Source organism: Marmota monax, unplaced genomic scaffold (assembly GCF_021218885.2).
Source record: "Marmota monax isolate L192 unplaced genomic scaffold, Marmota_monax_Labrador192_F-V1.1 WCK01_AAM20220418_F8-fsc00273, whole genome shotgun sequence".
NCBI classification, from domain to species: Eukaryota; Metazoa; Chordata; class Mammalia; order Rodentia; family Sciuridae; genus Marmota; species Marmota monax.
In genome coordinates this window covers 1,640,451-1,661,574 of record NW_026692357.1, presented here as the reverse complement: position 1 = coordinate 1,661,574, position 21,124 = coordinate 1,640,451, and the positions used below count along the sequence as shown (strand labels likewise).

At 36.8% G+C, this 21,124-nt stretch overlaps 1 protein-coding gene across 2 annotated transcripts; it reads left to right on the top strand.

The window, feature by feature from the left end:
* Nucleotides 1-6,465: 6,465 nt before the first annotated feature.
* Nucleotides 6,466-19,880, top strand: LOC124091410 (aldo-keto reductase family 1 member C4). Of its 2 annotated transcripts, XM_046442434.2 has the most exons (9): nt 6,466-6,621; nt 10,277-10,444; nt 11,302-11,418; nt 12,279-12,356; nt 12,924-13,046; nt 15,113-15,222; nt 15,705-15,870; nt 18,251-18,333; nt 19,624-19,880. In XM_046442434.2, the coding sequence occupies exons 1-9, from the start codon at nt 6,538-6,540 to the stop codon at nt 19,664-19,666; spliced, it is 972 nt and encodes a 323-aa protein (XP_046298390.1). In that variant the 5' UTR covers nt 6,466-6,537; the 3' UTR covers nt 19,667-19,880. The 2 variants fall into 2 exon arrangements, with proteins under 2 accessions (XP_046298390.1, XP_058434652.1); XM_058578669.1 differs by lacking the exons at nt 18,251-18,333; nt 19,624-19,880 and adding an exon at nt 16,343-17,382.
* The last annotated feature ends 1,244 nt before the right edge of the window (nt 19,881-21,124 follow it).

The window sequence follows — 21,124 nt, the reverse complement described above, 5'->3', positions numbered from 1 at the left end:
TGTGTGTATCTTATCTGCTCACAACATTTGGAAGATACCTGGTAACAAGGCTGTGTTTATCATCTCTAGAACACCTTGCTTCATCCTCCTGGCCAGGCAGGCAGTTTGCCCTCTTAGATAATTGCTGAAATTAGATGACAGGCCTCAGCAGATCAGTGAGGCAGCTTGATACTCTTAGTCCAGCAAACACCAGAATTCCTAGCACGTAACACGCAAAAAATAAATTCTAAGGTACATAAAAATGGCATTACTTTTGTTAGGTGTCATTTTTATGTACCTTAGAAAATGTTTGCCAGATAATTTTAGTGTATCATAGAAAATAGAAGAAATTTTATTTCTTTTTTATTCACTTTTAATTGAAAATAATTAAAATAACCACCAGCAGTCTTTTGCAGTGCATGGAGAACCAACCATGACTCAGGAAGAGTGCAGAAGAAAATTGACGCCCCTTGCGACATTGCAGCACATTCTGCACATATCATGATTAGTCCTTAGAAACCACAGGGACTTGTGCTCTCCAGGGTGATTGAGCAGTTTTCAGAGATTCTGAATGATCTTGCATGTAGGCAAAATGCACTGAGGGCAGGGTTTACAGGGAGAAACTTTTATCTTCAGTGGTTGCTTTTGTTTGGCTATAACAAGGCCAAAAAAAAAAAAAGCCTCATAAAAATATCAAATTGGCTTAATCCCATAGAGATGTTTATTTCCATAACAGAAACAGAGAATGAATGAACTCTGGATATTGTCCACATGAATCTAGAAATTCTCCATCTACTCCTGGCTCTTGCCTCTTCTTGTGTTGACATCACCTAAATAGCACAATATCCTGTTTAGGATGAGCAGTCAACTCATAAACCAAAGGGATACTTGTAGAGCAGCTCCCAGCAGGATTCTTCTCATGTGGCGTTTACTAGGACTGGGTACAGTTTTTTTTTCATGACCTCACGCCAATGAGTGACCCAAGGAAATAATCTGGAAGAAAAGGGATATTGGGAGACAACCATCTCAGTCATTGAAATCATAATGAATATTCAATGATTTCTTTACATTCAGTACATTCAGTGATTCCTGTCTTGGCTAGACTTTGACCTGCTGGGCAAACTTAAAACCCTATAATATTGAAAGTATCATTTTACACCAAATGAGTATGAGTCTTTGGTGTCAAGACTCAGTTTTAAGAAATGGGTCATTGTAAATAGAAGAAGAGCAATAAGTTCTCAGTATAGACATGTTTCTCCTAGATAGTGGGTACAAGGACAGACAAAGAGGTGAAAATGACAGGCCTCACCCAGCATCTCACCCAGGTCTGTTCGAGGAGAAATGGGGAGACAATAAGAGGAGTGTGGCCAACTTTCACTTCCTCTTTTATTTAATGCAATGTGAATACATCAGCTTGTATGCAAACTTCACAGAGGAAAGAAGAGAGACCCAGTGACTGCAGCTCTGGTGGATCAGGAATTTGATGCATAGAGATGTAGTAGAAGCCACAGAGCAAGAGGCCTGCTTATGGGATAGTTAAAGTTAAGATTTCATCTTAGGTACCTCAAGTATAGTCTAGATATCTGTAGAAATTCTGTTGAGCTGAAAATGCCAAAAAACTGGAGAGCTTCTGTTATTACTTCTGCATGAAGAATAACAGGTGATGGCAACATCACTTTGGCAAAAATTAAACTAAGGCAATGAAAAGAGTGTACCAAGAAATGGTACCAAGGTCTTTGCTCTAATCTTTATAATTGCTTATAATAAAATAAAGGAGTGGTTAAGATAACAGAGTCAAGATTATAGCAGCCTTAAAGGACCAACTTTGAGATGTGATATTGCCCCTTGGTATCTGAGATGGAAGTTTGGAGTTTCTGGGCTTTGTGATATAGTTATTCAAGGTCTCAAAAAGCAGAAACGTCTCAAATAAATGACATAGTACTACATTTTTCTAAAATACATATATATCATAATAATATTCCTAATAGAATGATTGGGAAAGTAAGTATTAGTTTCCTCAAAGTAGTGACGAGCATCAATTTCCTCAAATTTTAACACAAGTTGAGTTGAATTTTCTTTTTCTTACAACTGAAAGGATCCTAACCTGGCATTTTTCAGTACTACAGTGTTCAGAACTCTATGTAACAGTAAAAGCAGCTTGTGCCTTTTTTGTTATTGATCTGTGTAACATCGGCACATGGTTCTCACCTAGATTAATAAGCCTTCATAAATTCAATATTTTTATTGTTGGATTTATAAGTTTATGATAGAAAATTTCCAGAGTTAGGAGAATAAGGGCCTGCTGGTCATCAGACTTTTCTGCAGCATAATTAAAACATGACAGTTGTAATTATGTTCTTACCATTGTAAACATGTCCTTACCATTTCAGACATATTGTAATAAACCTCCTCTGATATTTTTTTTCCTATATTCCCAATAAGACATTGAAATCCCAAGGTAGGAGCCATGTGTTTCCCACTTGGTACCTTTGTTAAACAACTGGGCTGATCTTCATGGATATGCACAGAAGGCCAACCTCAATGTATCAGACAATTTGGGAAGATTATGTCTCAGTGAAATGGACTGGTAACCAGAGGGACCACCCAAGGTGTTAGCTCTAATCTTTGAGATGGTAGATTCTTCTCCTAATATTTGCTAAACATTATCAAAGTTGCAATAGTCTCAATAAAATTGCTTATAACAAAATAAAGAGCTGGGCTTCCATCTTACCAAAATTTATGGTTGCTAATATATGAATATAACATAGAAATAACTCTTTTAGCTCTCAGATTTAATAGCACAGTGGTTCTTTCCAGAATATCCTTAAATTTCTCTCAGTGGAGGATTGGTTGGATATATTTTAGACACAGAAGTTCTCTTTAAGTTTTTTCATTTCAGGAGCTGGGGCTGGGGCTCAGTGGTAGAGGGCTTGCCTAGCATGTGTGAGTCACTGGGTCCAATTCCCAGCACCACTTCTAAATAAATGAATAAAACAAAGGTCCATCAACATCTAAAAATTTTTTTAAAAAATTATCATTTGAGAATCTGATATTTTTATCGATACAAACTCCTTATATGATATGAAAGTTTATATATGGTCAGAAGATTTTATTCCCATTGTAATCTGATCATTTCACTTTTTTCTGTGATTTATATTGGATTTTTATTTCTAAATAAACCCAAAGATTCATAGAGAAGCAGAGTTCACCATGGAAGGTGGGTGAGGTTGTTGTCTACTGAGATGTGGTGGATGTGGGGCAAAGATATTCTGGCTCTGTGTCCAGGACACTTATTCAGGTAGAGTCTTGAGTACATTGTACTGTGTCCAAATAGACCACTTGGAGACCAGGATCAGTGCAGACAAATATTCTGATCTCAGAGAGAAGAGAGATGGAGACAGTGTCCAGGAATTGCAGCTCAGGTAAATTCAGGAGATACCATAATCCAAGTTTGTATTTCACAGGAGGAGTAGGCAGAATTTTAATAGTATTGGAGAAACAGCAGTGAAAACTGAGGGCTCTCAGTGACCTTTGTGGCACTGAGCAAAAGTAGTTTGAAAGGGAGTTTACAGGGTGTGTTTACTGCCAGGAAATTCCTTCTATTTAATTTTTAAGGTCACTGCTTTTCACCTTTTACAAGTGAACACATTTCTTACAAAATTAAAACTTTAATTATAGGGGAATGAACAATGGAAGATTTAGCAACCACTTAGAATCCCACTTTTCAGAAAAACCCTAAGTGTTTAGTTTTATCTTTAGAAATACAGTCCTTAGCTCTCATTTATCCTTTACTAAAGGAGCATGACATAGCACTTGTGTTAGTTCACAATTTTCAAGTTTGTACACTCATGAGCAATGAACATTTTTATTACAAAGCAAAATAAGAACATTCAGAAAATATATTGCCAATGAGAAAGTCATCAAGGCTAATTTTTTTTTTCAATTTTAATCTTTGATGTGTTTCTTGAGTATAAAAATTTGAAAGGAACTCAACAGTCCTCTTGAATTCTCTGTGTGTGTTTGTGTGTGGGGGCTGTAAGAGAGTTCATTGTTTCAAATAATGTGTAATTGGGGAAGGGCTTGATCTCATAAAATCTAAACCACAAGTAAATAGGATCTGTGTAAAAGGCAGAGATTTTCACTTTATACAAGTAAACACTTTTTTTTAAATAACAATTAGATTTGAGTTTAATACCAATTAGATTTTTAAAAAGAACAACAAAGACAGAGCAATCTCTACAAAGGAAAGAATTTTTCTCTGGCCTACAGCTATGTCTAAAATGCTGGGGGCCAAAGATGAGGGCTCTGTAGGATGAGTAAATATCCCACTGACAGCGGAGGTATTCAAATAAGTTACAAGCATTATACAAGCAAATGTTTTGGACACAAGCATACCGAATACAAAAATTTAAAAAAAGAAAAGAAAACAGGCTTGAAACATTCCTATTTGAGGGTGCTCAAGAGGGCATGCAGGCGGGCTTTCCACTATTTAATGCCACCTCCTTTGTGACCCTCGACCTGCATTTCAAAGGTCATGAAAAGACCATTTAAAAACTAAGCATGTGTACAGCCAATAGATTGTGGACTCTATTTCCTATACAGCTTGTGTTAGTGACAGCCTCTACACAATCTCAGAACACTAGTCCTTTTCTCAACTTCTGAATAACTTTGGAATTTACAACTACCTCACCTCACCTAGTTACACACCACATTATGTGACTTGAGTTAAACCCAGACCAACCCTTACAACAAACAGTAAAGATATTACTGTATTCTCAGTGAATATGCTAAGATTTGAAGTATAAATTTTACTTCTACACCAGCCCCTATAAAGACATTAGGTGTTTGAAAAAAAGTTTAAATGTGAAACACTGCATTTAGTTTTAGGAACTTGGCTATGAATGAGATCACTATTCATTTAGTAGTTCCCCAAAGGAGTTAGAAGAATATGTAAAAAGAAAGGAAGGTCCCTTGGAGACTTGAAATTCTGCAGTAGCACAATCCCATCTTCTTTGTTCAAGAAGACTGTAGTTCATTTTCAGAATTCACTCCGGAATCCAGTGATCTTGGGATGTCAGCAAACCCATCAGGGCAAGAGGTATAGGAAGAGGAACAGCACCTCGCCCAGGAGCACGAAGAGCCAAAGGTCCAGGCAGTACAAATGCTTCAGTGCTTCCGCAGCCCGTTGCTCCCGGCCTGCGAGGCCCCGTGTTGGCGCCATCCCCCGCCATTCTCTGCGCCTCTCCATCCTGCCACGAGCTCCTGGACCATCCGTGCCTCTCGCGACCGCTCAGGAAGCCCGACAGGGGCGTTGGAACGCAGCACCTCGCCTCAGCCCAGGGCTGCAAACCAGTAAACACTTTTTCAAATTATAAAAGAGACCAAAAATCTAGGTGATTAAAAAAGCATGTAGGAGACCAATGCTAGTTTCACTATGCAGAAAGAATGACTACTTACAGTTTGTAGTCTTTCCTTTTTGATCATGAATCATTTATGAACATTCGACATTGTTGATTAATATAGTTCTCTTTCAATTCAACTAAAACCTCTTATTCCTTTATGTAATAATTTTTATTAATAAATATCCATGTTTGACTCTTAATGGCTTCAAATATTCCATTAGTGTATCAAAAGTTTATACAACTATTCCAAAATACATAAATATTTTTCCAGTATTTATCTTTTATGGATAATTTTGGACATGCTAATAAATAATATAAAATGTCTTAATTTTGCATCTTACATATTGATTATTTTCTGGTAGTTACCTAACAGGTAAAAGCTATAATAAACTTTAGCCTCTGGTAGCTTGTTGTAAAAGGATTTTGCACGGTTGTAATCATTTGTCTTCCACTGAGCAGAATGTCACAGTGAGTGCAGATTTTACTACATTCTTGTCAAGACTGCATCCTCTTGGGACTGCGTAGTCAAATGATGGAAGTTTGACATTTTACCAATGAGGAAACTAAAAAGGCTAACTTTTGTTCATTTTAACATTTGATTATTTTTCCGAGACTCCAAAATATAGTCCATAATCCTTTTTAAAAAATTCTTTTGTGTTTTTGTGCATGGTGTGTAATAGTTCATCATTTCTAATAATGTATGATCAATAAGAGGCTTCATCATGACCAACAAACAGAACAAACAAACAAACAACAACAACAAAAACCCAGTACAAAAATAAAAGAAAATCCATAAAAACAGGGATGTGAGGTTTCCATTTTAACAAATGGCCAATAAGAGTTCAATCTCTCATAATAACACATGACAATAATCTAAGGGGAAATTTATTAAAAACTAACACATTTTTTATGAATATGTAGTAATTTACTTGAAATGTTTTTCCATATGAAAAAAGTGATCTGGTTCCAATTCTCTTCTCACATGTGGAATATTGCTTTAACCTCACTCCATCTGTATAATATTAGCTAACTATTAGACAGCATGTAGAATTGCTTAGTCATTAGATAAGCAGTTGGGACTGTGAATTCCAGTTATTTATTTACTTCTAAAGGCATAAAGAGAAGCAAAACCTGCTTAGGCTGAAGAGTAACAGCAATGAATTCCGAACATCAGTATGTGCAGCTCAGTGATGGCCACTTCATTCCTAGGCTGGGCTTTGGCACCTATAAACTGAAAGAGGTAACAGCAGAGTGATGGGTAGAGGGTTCAAAAGAAAGTAGACACAGGATTACTGGAATCCAATATGGGTTATCAAATACTTGCTTGTATATGACTGTGGGTGGCTCACATGTTTCTGTTTGTCCAGGCTAGACCTATTCCATGGACAGGAGAGACAATGGTCAGAAATTGCTCTATATTATTGTCTAATAGCATGGTCACCTATTGACTAATCTCAGCACCCTTCCCAACCCCACATTTTAGTCTATTTACCAACTTGGTAGAACGATAAATGTCAGTAATTGGTTTGCACTGGGACTTGTTTCTCTCTTTATTTCTATACTTCAGGAATTTTTTTTTCCTTCTAAGAAGGCAAGATCCAGAGACATCTGTGTTGCCAAAGGTACTTGAGAAGTACCTTTAGCAAGAAGTCATGGCTAGTATTAGCAGAAGCGGGTAGGACCCAGGATTGCATTCAGCCTGATTTCATGGAAGAAGAAAGCTTCTGAAAACTATAAAATTAAAAAAAGCATGTTTGATTTGCCTTTTTGCTCTTTATCAAATGAATTTTCAAAACATCGTCCAAATTTGTAGACCATGAAATAATGTTCAATTTCTCTCATTTTATGTCTTCCACAAAAGAGAGTGAGTTAGCTTTAAGGGCTGACACTTATGCTAATAATCCCTTACAAGATGAGCACATTTTCTTATTTGTAAGTCTATATCTTTAGTATAGAAATTTTTTTAACAAGCCAGTGTTCAAGTCTGTCATAGAGATTCAGCTGTGGGCCAGAGGAGACATAGCCTATTGCTCTTCACTCAGAAGGCTATTATCACTCTGGCCCCTGATTGGCATCGGGAAACTTTGATTTTTCACTTCTTTATAATTCACAAAGAGGGTGATGTTCCCTAACTGGTAAAATAGTGGAGTTTATTTATGTATTCTCCAGTGATGTTCATAGTCCACTTGTTCCAGGGCAGTGGGATAGTTTGCCAAAGACCAGAGAAAATACCTGGAGACTGCATACAAGGCAGAAGTCCTTATTGAGAAATGCCTATGGGGAGGGTCCAACAGTGACAGGCTGAACCACAGCACCTGCCTCCCTCACACTGCTTTGCCAAGCAGGGCTTCCTCCTTCTCAGGATATTTTGTCTTGTGAATCATGGCCGAATGAATGACACTTATCCTTTCCACGGTGCCCTCAGTTCTATCCAAGTCACCATGAAAAAAGGGGTTTTAACCTGAAAATTTTATTTGTTCTTTGTAGTTATATATGACAGTAGAGTCTATTTTGACATATCTATACAAACACAGAATATATCTTATTCTAATTAGAAAGCCAATTTGTGGGTGTACATGATGTGGAGATACACTACGGTGTATTTATATATGTCAGCCTTATCCCACTGTCTTTCTATTCCTATTTCCCCTCCCTTTTTCTAATCCTCTGACTGTTCTTCTATTCTTCCCTTCCCTTCCACCTTGTTCTGTATTAGCATCCATATATCAGAGAGAACATTCGACCTTTGGTTTCTTGGGATGGGCTTATTTCACTTATGATAGTTTCCAGATCCAGCTATTTTTTTGGCAAATGTCATAAAGTCATTTTGCTTTATGGCTGAGTTATATTCCATTATGTATGTATTTCACATTTTTGTTAACCATTTATCCTTTGTTGTGCACCTAGGTTGGTTCTCTAGCTTAGCTATTGTGAATTCTGCTCCTATAAACATTGATGTGGATGCTTCTCTGTAGTAGGTTAATTTTAACTCCTTTGGATACATACTGAGAACTGGTATAACCCAGTCCAATGGTGGTTCCATTCCTATTTTTTTTGAAAAATCACCATGCTGCTTTCCAGAATGTTCTATCAATTTGCAGTTTCCCCAGCAATATATTGTATATCTTTTTCTTTACATCCTTGCCAACATTTATTGCTATATTATTATTATTATTATTACTAGTAGTAGTAGTACTGGGCATTAAACTCAGGAGCACTCAAACTCCAAGCCACATTTTCAGTCCTAATTTTTGTATTTCATTTAGAGACAGGTTCTCACTGAATTGCTTAGAGTGCCTCTCTGTTGCTGAGACTGGCTTTCTCCCCATTATCCTGTCTCAGGCTGCACTGCAGAACCACTGGGATTAAAGTTGTGTGCCACCATGCCCAGCTATTACTATATTCTTTTTTTTAATATTTATTTTTTAGTTTTCGGCGGACACAACATCTTTGTTTGTATGTGGTGCTGAGGATCGAACCCCGGGCCACACGCATGCCAGACGAGCGTGCTACCGCTTGAGCCACATCCCCAGCCCCTATTACTATATTCTTCATATCTGCCTTTCTGAATGGAGTCAGTTGAAATCTCAGTGTAGTTTAAATTTGTATTTCTTGAATTTCTAGAGATGTTGAACATTTTTTGTATACTCATTGAATGTTTGTATGTTCTGTTTTGAGAAGTGTCTCTTTATTTCCTTTGCCCATTAATTGACTGTATTTTTTCCTCCTTTTATATTTGTGTGTTAAGTTTTTGGGTTCTTTGTATATTCTGGAAATTAATGCCTTATCTTCCAGGTGGGTGACAAATATTTCTAATATTCTGTAGGCTCAAGAGAGCAGTTTTAGATGTTAGACTTCAGAAGCAGTGACATCATCAATATTCACTTTCTTAATTTGCTTATATCATGAACATGCCAATGAATGACTGTTCTGGCATATAACAAAAAGCATCATGTTACAGGTGACATTAGCTTGCCCTTGTTTCCAAAGTGCAAGAGAGAAAGACAGGGGCCTTCAAGATAATGTATATCTGAATGAACAGGGCTAGGCTTGCTCTCATTATTCCATAATTTGGCAAGGTTTTAGTGAACAGAAATGGACATTCAGGGCTATGCTGCTTTACTATGCCCTTATCTTTAGAATGATATACCTAACTTTTTTTTTTGGAGACTGGAATTGTGTTGTATCCTAGCATAGGGTATCAATTAACCAGCCCCACTGAAAACCATAGGAAATTATCTCAACAACTTTTGTTGTAGAAAATATTTTCCATGTGGTTTCAAAATTACTTTGTTGGGAATTAATGTATTCTGTGTGTCTTCACTTGGAGAAGATTCATATGAGCTTGCATTGTATTTCTTCTGTAATAAATCATATGCCCTCTTCCCCTGTGTTAATTTTATTTAGTGACATTATCACATAAATTATAATATGACTATAACTGTATGCTGAGTCCTGTGAGTCCTTCCAGAAATTCACTAAACTCGAATTGCTCCTAGGGTCCTCTAATGACAGTGTACTGGGATTTCTGTGTCTGGAGAGGCTTCTTGGATGCCAGATACTTCTCACTAACAAGGAAATACCCAAAGTGATTTTAAGGACATTACACCAAATACAGAACTAACACAAGATATGGGCAAGAGATCAGTTTTGTGAGGTCACTGCTTCTGTGCATGACATTCAAAATAATTCTTTGGCAATTTCTTTATTTCTTACAGAAGAGAAAAATGGATATTCAAAGTTCAGGGTACTAGCACCTTATCACATAATTCAGTAGTCTTAAGAAAACATTGGGGTATAAAATTCTTCCAGTCTATTGACCTGTCCTCTTTGCTCACTATAAGTTATCTCTAATATTATGGTTCTCCAAGTACTTCTTTTGGTTGTTCCTCTAGGTTCCTAATAGTAAGACAGTAGAGGCCACCAAAATAGCTATAGAAGCTGGGTTCCGCCATATTGATTGTGCTTATGTATATCAAGTAGAAGAGGAGGTAGGACTGGCGGTTAGAAGCAAGATTGAAGATGGCACTGTGAAGAGAGAAGACATATTCTATACTTCAAAGGTATTGTGTACACAGTGTAAAAATTATTGCAATGTGATATAAAGAAGTGAAAATTACGTTGGGTGAAAAAGTTGTTGGTGATCAGTTGTTGTGGAAAGTGATTATTTGTATAATGTTTATTCACATAAAAGATACAGTATCAAAAATAGGGAAAGATTATAAATTCCTACTCACTGTCTACAATTTTATGACTTTAAACTTCTTTATTTTTTCTAATTCTCCAAACAGCAGTATGATTTTGTATTAGTTATGAAATCCGATAGAATAACATGACTATAACTGTATGCTGAGTCCTGTGAGGCCTTCCAGAAATTCACTGAATTCACCAGATTAATGATTCATTATCTCCTAGTTGACTTTTTAAATTTTTCTATCATTCTGAATATCCATGTTACATTTGTCATTATCAAAGAACAATGTAGGACTTTTCTATTTGTAGTAAACTAGATATAGCTAAAGTGTCTTGATTATTAAGATGTTCAAAATGTGTTTCCCTTCAGTTTTTAAATCAAAATATACTAATTTTGAACTGAATGCATGAGATAGACTAACAATAGCTTTGTAATATCTATGAACATTAATCATAGATTAAATAGTGTTATTATTTGATAAAAATTATATGTCTTGTGTAATTCTTTCTATAGTTCAATTGGTTGACTAATAATAGACAAAGATATAATCCAGTTTACATGAATAGGTCAGATCAATGAAAACCCAAGACCTGAAGTGAACATCTTCCCTATGATCAACAGTTTTCAAGGAATAGACAAATAAATGTCTCAACATGAAGTTAGTCAAATCTTCCAAATATGGGTAATGTATTAATCTAGTTCCATTTCCTTTTTTATCCTCTGTAGCTATGGTCCACTTTTCATCATCCCAACCTGGTCCAATCTTGTTTGGAAAGATCACTGAAAAAACTTCGTTTTGACTATGTTGACCTCTACCTTATTCATTTCCCAATAGCAATGAAGGTAGGCAATTTGTAGCATCAAACCTACTTAATTTCAGTCATCAGCATGACTATCATTATCATTGATGGTTAAGATTCTATTATAAATTTATATAAACTTAATTTATATGAATTATAGAAATTCCAAACTATGGTTAGATTTATGATAATAAGTTATCCTCAGAATCTTTTCTGTTTATTTATCCATTGTGTCTGCATTACTAGAGATTTGCTTGCTTTTTGCCTTAGCCTTTTCCACTGATGGTAAATATGACTTTGGGGCTGTTCAAGTTTCAGGTCATTAATATTTGATAAGGACTCTTCATCTTCCAGCATCAAATAAAATTTGAATTGAAACTTGAATGACCATCTTTGGTACACATACATATTCTTAGATCCACATGTATCTGGGTAGATAAAGACCACTCTTCAGCCTGTGTCATCACTGAAATCCATCATTGCTGGAGATCAAGCCCATGCAACCAGTGACTTACCCAGAGAAAGAGAGACATTTCTCTAGGGCAATATATAGGGACAGGAAGAATAACATAAGCTACTAGAAGACTCCATTAGGAGACCTGATAATATCTTAATTGATTATGTGTGTGTGTGTGTGTGTGTGTGAGAGAGAGACAGAGAGAGAGAGAGTGTGAGCAGTTAAACATGTAGATAATTTGATGTAAGGAAATACAGGAAGCTAAGCACCTGAAGGTATTCCTTACACCTCTGCATGTAAAGAATTTGGAAATAGATGAATCTAGACTGCTGTTCCATGTGTTTCATGGAGCTTTAGTCTCCCATTCCATAGATATACCTAGCAGCCTTGTTGTGCATGGACGTATGAATTTGGCATGATTTCTCTTAGGATCACTTTTCTTGCAGCCAGGGGAAGAGCTTTATCCAAAAGATGAAAATGGAAAAATAATTTATGACTCACTGGATCTCTGTGCCACGTGGGAGGTGAGTACCTGAAGGAGTGACCACACTGGAAGTCCGGAGGACTAAAGTAAAGTTATGCTTTCTCCTGAAATTGTGGGTCTAGAAATCATTAAATTTAAAATAGATTTTTTTTTGTTGGGGTTGTGCGGAGTTATACATTTTTTTTTAGTTGTTGAAGGACCTTTATTTTATTCATTTATTTATGTGTAGTACTGAGATTCGGACCCAGTGCCTCACACTATGAGGCAAGTGCTCTACCTCTGAGCACAACCCCAGTCCAGGGAGGTATACATTAATGGAATGTAACAGAGGGACAGAGAGGAGAAGAACTTATGACAATGAGGAAACGCAACTGCTGCCTCCACACGCAGTCATGTCTGATGCCCTAAAGAGGACACACGAGTTCCTTTTCTGGCTCTCAACAACTTGCCCTATTATCTTTACCATTTTTCCCTCTTTACAATCAATTCATCAGCTTTTCAGCTTTGTTGTCATTTCTCGATAGTGCTCCTCTTAACAGTTCTATCTTGCCTTTATAGTGACATAGTTGACTGTACAAATGCCTCTTCCCAACCCCTTCCTCCCAAGGCCATGGAGAAGTGCAAGGACGCAGGATTGGCCAAGTCCATCGGGGTGTCCAACTTTAACCGCAGGCAGCTGGAGATGATCCTGAATAAACCAGGCCTCAAGTATAAGCCTGTCTGCAACCAGGTGAGAGCCCTGAGCCTCACTGCCATCTCTTATTCATTTCCTTGTATCTGCACCACTTCCCAGGTGTCTGGCCTGTACTGTCCCCCTGTTCATTCACCATGGTGGAACAGAAGAGTCTAACATTATCCACTGTCTTCGAGTGTGTGGAGGATTCTCAATTGTATCTCTGCTGAATCATTAGTGAAAATGAGGGGAAGATCTTTTCCTAGTATGTGGCAGAATCTGGTGATGTAAAGGTGATCAAGTAGGAGGATGGTTATTTATTTGACTTCAGCGTAAGGTGAGCTTGTCCTTGAGCAATGAAGGAAGATCAGACATTGGATGGGTGAATGTGCTGTGGGGGGAACTGTGTGTGAAAAAGAAGGTGAGTACATAGGAATGGGCAGTGAGCAAAAAAGAATGAAAATAGATCAGTGGTCAGGGTTTGAGTGGAGTTGGGTGCCTGAGTCCCTGCTATCTCTTATTTCAGCTTCTGGATCCAGAGGAACAGTTAACAAAGAGAATAAAGCAGATCTTGTGAAATTTAAATGACTGAGAGGAAGTTACTTATTTATGGTGATACTGATGGTGGATGAAATCCACATTCAGGAACTTTTAGCTAATTATACAGTTGGCCTTGTGCCTGAGCCCTTCTTACTTGCTTTTCTTGATGCTTTCAGATATCAAATCAGCTGTGCAGTCCCATGAATTGTGTGCATGGTTCTATGCTCTAACTTACTTTTGACAAGTTTCAGACATGGTGTAATAGTCAGTGTTTGGAACAGAGCTTACAAAAACAATGAGTTCACATATAGAGACTGAGCACTATATATTTCTAATAAGAATGTTAAAAATTAAAATATTTTTAATATTAGTTTTACACCATTTTTTATCACGAAATTTTTTCAAACATACAAAAAACTTCAGAGCATGATACTGGACATCCATATTTTCCACCCTGTATCTAAAATTGTTGACTTTGTGGAACACTGTGAGATATTTATTTATGTGGGAATCTTTATAAATATGTGTGATATTTTGCTAAATATCTTCAAAGTAAATTGTGGATTCACTTTTAGAGAGCTCAGGGAACATATCCTAGGAATGAAGATGATCTCCCATGTAGCACATTTACATTACTACATCTAAAGGTAGCAGTAAGTCTCTCACATCATCTAAATCCAGTCTATGTTCAAGTGTCCCATTGCTTCTCTGAAATATCTTTTGTAGTTCTTTCCATCCTCAGGATGGGACTCAGGTTCACATATTCCTTCTCTCATGTTTCTTGACCTCTTTTCACTCAGAAAGTTCAGGTTTTCCACATGATATTGAACCAGGTTTTTTTTTTAACTGTCTTATATATCATTTAATTTGTTTTACATTCCCATTTTCAGTCAGTTAGGAGGCAGATTTGAGTTCCTTCTTATAGATCAAGGGCCTGCCGAGGAGCCAAGGCATCCAGTGTGGTCCTCAGTTACTGGGTTTTTGCATCACACTAGAACATCACCCGACATGTTGCTCAGAGCAGCAGGCATGGGGTGATTAGAAAGCAAAAAGGTGAAACTCCCAAAAAGAGACTGAATCTTCACAGATAGGAGAGGGATGGCATGCCCATCTTGCTTTCCAGTCTTGTTGGGTGTACCATGGAAGTTTTTAGATTTCTGCCCAGGTTGACCTCTTGAGTGTTGGCTGACAGTGAGATTTCTTCAGATTTTTCGAGTCTCCACTATGCATGTTACTGCCTTGCAGAGGGGAGATTTTCAGGTCAGGGTCCCTTTGTCCCACATTGGTTGGTTCAAATTGGGACTTGTTAATAGAGATTATGGTTGGGGGGAATTATTCTAAGCTCCCTGAGTTCTAGAATCTGTTTTCTTTTTCTTTTGATGAATAAATTTACCCAAATGTCAACTGCAGAATACTTACCAAATGTCTGCCAAACTTGTTCTGTGAGTCTTTGACCAAATTCTTGATTTATGGCACAACGTTAATGTCCAAATTGAATTTTTTTTAAATTCAGCTTCTTTTATTTGCATTTTTGTTTTCATATTAACATTAGAACCATATACCTTCTACCTTGTCCATTGCAGGTAGAATGTCATGTTTATCACAACCAGAGGAAACTGCTGGACTTCTGCAAATCCAAAGACATTGTTCTGGTTGCCTATGGTGCTCTTGGAACTCAAAGATACAAAGAATGGTAATGAGAACCTCAGGGAGTTGACTTCAAATGCCATTAATGATGAGCTATCTATAGTCCTACAAGACTCAGAGTTCAAAAGGTCATTCTCAACTGACCCTGGAAGAGCGGAAAATTTACATTTCTGGGAAGATCCCATAAGACACTGATACTGCTGGCACAGAGACTGCATTTGAGGATCCCTGTTTAGAGTGGTCCAAAGAGACCTGAGTCTCTTTTGTGGGTGGATCAGTGGTGCTTGCTGTTATCCTAGTGACTCAGAATGCTGAGGCACGAAGACTTCAAAACTTGAGGCTAGTGTCAGAAATTCAATGAGGTCCTGTCTCAAAAATAAAAGTAAAAAGGACTAGGCTTAAGGCTCTGTGGTAGAAAGCCTTTGGATTCAACCCACAGTAAACCACATCCCCCCCAAAAAGGAAATATATGAAATCCTCCTAACCAACTTGGCCTCAGGGCTTCAGCATCTCTGTCTTTCCTTCCAGGGTTGACCAGAACTCCCCAGTTCTCTTGGATGATCCCGTTCTTGGTGCCTTGGCAAAAAAGCACAAGCGATCCCCAGCCCTGATTGCCCTCCGCTACCAGCTGCAGCGTGGGGTTGTGGTTCTGGCCCAGAGTTTGAAGGAAAATGAAATAAAAGAGAACATTCAGGTATAGAGGAGGGCTGTGGGAATGTGGGTTGTTATACAGTGTCCTTCACATGTGTGCTTCTTTGAAACTTGTAAGGATGTTATTGAGACCACTCAATATCCACAGCATGTCCTCTGCATGTAAGATTTCATGTTTTCAGAAGTGTGTTCTTTTACTCCACAATGGGACATGCAGTATAGCCATTTAGAAATAAGATTGGATAAATCACAGAGGTTTGGTTTTCAGCATGTCTGGCCATGTACTATATAACTCTGTGCAAGACAACTTTGTATGTTCTTTTTACTTATTTTCTGAAATGAGAATTTGGATTGGGTGATTTTTATTCTATGAATTATGATTTTATTTTACATTTCCCCAATTCCTCAATGTATATTAATATTCATATATTTATTCATTTTTAGCTTTTATACTTGTCTACTGTCAGTTTATGTACTGCCGTTTAATTGGTTTTCTTTTCTTTCATTTTCAATAGGAGAACAATTTTTGAATCATCACTAAAGCAGTTACAAGAAAACCTACCCAATATTGAGATTAACCCAAAGAATAATTATTTCTAAGTTTTCTCTCTTTGCCTTGGCTCAGCCTGAACTCAGTGAATGTCTTCCAGCTACCCAGGCTACTCATGTTTTTGCAATCAACTCTGATATGCATCTGCAGGACAGTGTGGTCCCTCTGCTGTAGTCCTGCTTGCTCTGTTTTCTGGGGGTGTCTCAGCTCCTCTCCATGGTACTTTACATCCATTAGTGGACAACCCAGGCTTCACCTCATCACACAGCACTCTCCCTAGGCAATGAATGGAATCTCCCAGAGCCTTCTCATGCCTCAGCTCAGAGTAGCTTCTACCATGTTCTAATGGCCAATGAAAGTTGGCCAATGAAAAAGACAAGGCATGACTCAAGAGGTGCAGAAATAGACACCATCTCTTAGTGAAAGAAGCTTCAAATTCACATAGGAAAGAGATTGAAGACTGGAATATATGAATTATTGGGGAGAACATTCTTGCAAACAATTGAACACATTGGTATATTCTGGATATTTTTTTTCAGGTGCAATTGTGTTGGTTGAAATATATTCTCCTACATTCTACTTGTGCTTCCATTCTCCTTTGGGTGTATTTTCATGAACAAAGTTCCTTCTCTAATTGGTGTCTTCATGCCTGGACTTTGTGGTTAATGAGTGTCATATTTTTACTTATATTGGCAAATCTAGTATTTTATTACATTTCTTTACAAAACTCTTACAGTCCTTAACTCCACATATAATTCAATATCATTTTTTAAACATTGTATGAAATAAAAATCCAAATAGACACATAATTTTTAAATGACTAACTAAAACTTCCCAGCAACAGGATTACATTTCGGACTACTTTTCTATTGTAAAGAACATAGAATCGCTGTATCAATCTCTATGCAGATTGTCTCTGTTTGTTTGATACTGCATTGGATTGCTTAATAAATTCAGAGAGAAACTACTTTTTGAATTATTAAAGATTCTACTCCATGATTGTGATATGAGTTTCCAATATTTAACTAGTCTTTAAACATGCTGCAGTAAACTTATCTATGAAGGCATTTGTATTAATTCTGTTATATTTATTCCTACAGTAGTGACAATTTTGATAATCTTTAAATAACATATCCATTTTCATTTTCACTTGCAACTTTCCAAATGTACAGAAAAACTCAAAGAGGAATGCTGAGAATGCTATTTATCTAATTCCTCAATTTTTAAATAATCAATATTTTCCTCTCTTACAATTTCTTAAGAAAATTACCAAGATTTATGTATCCATTCTTTTTCAGTATGATAGCAATTCCTGAAAATCTTTTCACCTATAAAATGTCTCAAATTTAGACATGGTGACATGGTGATTCTTGAAGCTAGCTCCCCCCGCCCCGTCTTTTTTTTTTTTTTTTTTTGAAGAGGATATAATTAGTACAATTACTGACTTAAAAAATCTGATCAAAAATCATTGCTTGAGTTTTAACTGTTCATTGATGGGATATAGAAATCAAACTGTATCATTGAAATGATTAAATCATCTTACATGTTTCATGATTTGCCACTAGATTTCTCTGGGTCTCTTAACTATATGACACTGTAGTCTTGGAACAACATTATTTTGCTACAACTTCTTTTTGAAATCTCTTTTTGTCTGTAGTGGTGCAGTTTCTGTGTAATACATGTCAAAAGTGATTTCTTTTCAATTTTCACCTGATATTTATTGACCATTTGAGTGTTTTGTTTGATGTCTTTAATAACTATTGGACACTTTTGAGATATTTTAAATGTTTCTGCAACAACATTATTTCATTGGATTTTCATGATTGGCAATATGCAGTCTAAATATGCTAAAAACTTTCTACTTGTGTGATAGGTTTTTGATTTTGAGTTGACTGAAGAAGACATGAAAGTCCTAGATGGCCTGAACAGAAATTTTCGATATGTTGCCATGCAATCGTGAGTAACTTTGATAGACATGTGGCCTTTGTTTATTTATTTTCCAAGCTTTTCCCCTTTTCAGTGCAGTTTTGATTAGAGCCCAGACATTGCAGTTGGTGTCAAAAGGCTTCCATTTGGGCTATTGGGAAGACATTTGGTTTCAAATTAAAAACTGTAGACATCTTATTGCAGAGGATAGAGTTGTTTTTGAGAAGAGAGATTCAAAAGCAAGAGAAGAGTGTGCAGAAAAAAACAACCTTGTTGAAGAGAATTAATAATCATGAGAAAAAAATCTTTACTCTTTTTGGATGTTTTGTGATTATAGAATCTGGCATTGGACATCATATATTATAAGTAAGAATAAACAAGGAATATATATCCCTTCTGCCTGTTGGAATTTTAATTTATAATAGAAATAAATGTGATGATGTTTTAAAGGGGATTAGACAATCCATGATTACACAGGCTTAAATATTGGCAGATATACTGTTATCATTACTAACATTTTTTGTTAATATAGATATAAAGGAAGAAGTAGGAATATAATGCCAAGAGGCAGTAGCAAGCAATCGGCAATTCTTGTTACCTATTATGTTTCAAGAAGTAATGATTTTCTGTTGTATTATTTCTAAATTATAGAAATCTAAATAATAAATGCAGAGCTCCTGAGATTTGCATGTATATCTTATAAACAACATTCTTTCCATATCCAAAAAGCACCATGTTGTCTGTGATGGGCAGTGAGCAAATAATCATTAATGAATTAGTTAAATGGAAGTGAGATGGCTAGCAATGTACTGCACATCAAAAATACTTTTTGTATTGGTCAATATCTGAACTTATCCTTTTACAAAACATGTGAAAGCAGAAACAGAAACATCTCAGTGAAAGCAGAAACAGATTGCGCCACATTTATTTACTTACTTTGTGGAAAAGGACACATTCTTCTTCCCCTTCACAAAGTAAGTAAATAAATGTGGTGCAATCTGTTTCTGCTTTCACTGAGATAAGAAATAAGAAAGAATTTCTTTGCTTTGGTAGATTGACTAATAGAGCTAAGGAAGATGAATATGAGTGAATTCTTGTCTCTGTGAGTTCATTGTGTTCTGTTCTTGGTAAGGGAGTAGAATTTGTATAATTTAGTTAGAACTAAAACACCATCTCCTATATGGCTATGTTCATGAATGTAGAAATGGCAGATTGTACAATCACTGAGGAAATATAATGAAGCTCAGTAGGTATCACTTATTTATCCTGTAAAAATGCAGTCACTGAAGCTATGTTACATATTTTTCTTTTTCATTTTAGTATGTCCGACCACCCAAATTATCCATTTGCTGATGAATATTAACCTGGACACCTTTGTCATGACTTCAACTAGTATCCCCCACTTTGATTGGGATGCAGGAGGTGGCTCAGATGCTCCTGATTGGACACATCACTTCTGATAATCCATGCTTTCTTAGCAACTCACATTCTGGCAAAGCAAAGTTCACCAGACCAGTAAAGAAGACACTAAATTCTCAACAATTTTTGAAAAAATAAAATGAAGTTGTTTTTCTCAAGATTCTGCATTAACTCTATTTCATTTATGATTAGTTTCTTTTTGACTCATTATAAACAAAAACTAATGTGTCTTTAAGCCTGTCAGCAGGAGCTTGGTCATGCTAATCCATTCCTGGGATTGGAAAAGATAGGATTTCTAAGGCTCTGAAGAAGTAGCAATTGGTATTTATCAGTCAATGCTTCTCTAACCCATGGAATAACAAGAAAATACTTTGCATGAACATCATGGTTCACAGTCTGCAAGACGAAGCACATATGGCAAGGAGGAGCAGCAGGCCAAGGGCTCTCTTCCTGCAGCTCAAGGACCAGAGCTCCTAGAAACTGGGGGATGAGGTTTTGCTTTCAGATGATTGTCAAAGGGGTGAGAGGGCATCTGGCCTGGAGTGAGCATGAGGGTTCAGATGTGCAAAGGTAGAAGAGTTGAGCACTCCTCTGCTTGGGACATATGCTTGGGACATATGACGAAGATTTGTATGTGTGTGTGTGTGTATTATACATAATGTGGGATTCATGATGCCAAATTCATGCTTGCATATAACATTTGATCAATCTTATTCCTCATTATTTTTCCCTTTCTTGCTGTTCTCCCTCCCCCTTGTCTGCTTGCTCTACTCTCCTGACATTCCTTCTATTATTGTTATTCTAATTCAGGTGATCTCTATGTACCTATGTATATGAGGATGATTTGATTCATTGAGTTACTGTGGTGTATTTGTACATTGAATAGCATAATATGGTAGGTTCCTATCACCAGATACTTCCCCATGCTTTCCTTTTCTCCCCTCTCTTCTTCCTCTTGTTTCCCTTCCTCTACTCTGCAGTTATTCCTTCCACCAAATGTTCTTTTGATAATTAGAGGCTGCAGACAAAAAGGAAAGTTTGCAAATTTTATCCAATGCCATAGTTGGATGATTAGCCACACACGGAGAGAAGCTGAAACAACATTATTTGCAGTATGTTTGGAAATATTTATGTAAATTAAGATGCATTCATAGAAAGAAATCCCATAAATCACTTGGAAATTTAGAATAGTGATGTGAGAAAATGTTGGACTAGAAAAGCTCCAGATTCTCCCATCAAAACATCACGAAAGCATTAGTCTCGGGTGAATTAACACTACACAAATTCTATAAGCAGTCAGTGCTCTAAAGCAACAAAGAAAGCACGCAATGAAGAAAGGGGGGGACATTCAATTGTAGGCAATTTCAGGCTGTTTTTGCTCACCATTGCTAAAGCTGTCTTG

Coding starts and splice junctions, on each gene's coding strand:
- LOC124091410 (XM_046442434.2), top strand. CDS start 6,538: ATGAATTCCGAACATCAGTATGTGCAGCTCAGTGATGGCCACTTCATT. Junction 11,419..12,278: donor ATTTCCCAATAGCAATGAAG/GTAGGCAATTTG, acceptor CTTTTCTTGCAG/CCAGGGGAAGAGCTTTATCC. Junction 13,047..15,112: donor ATAAGCCTGTCTGCAACCAG/GTGAGAGCCCTG, acceptor TGTCCATTGCAG/GTAGAATGTCATGTTTATCA.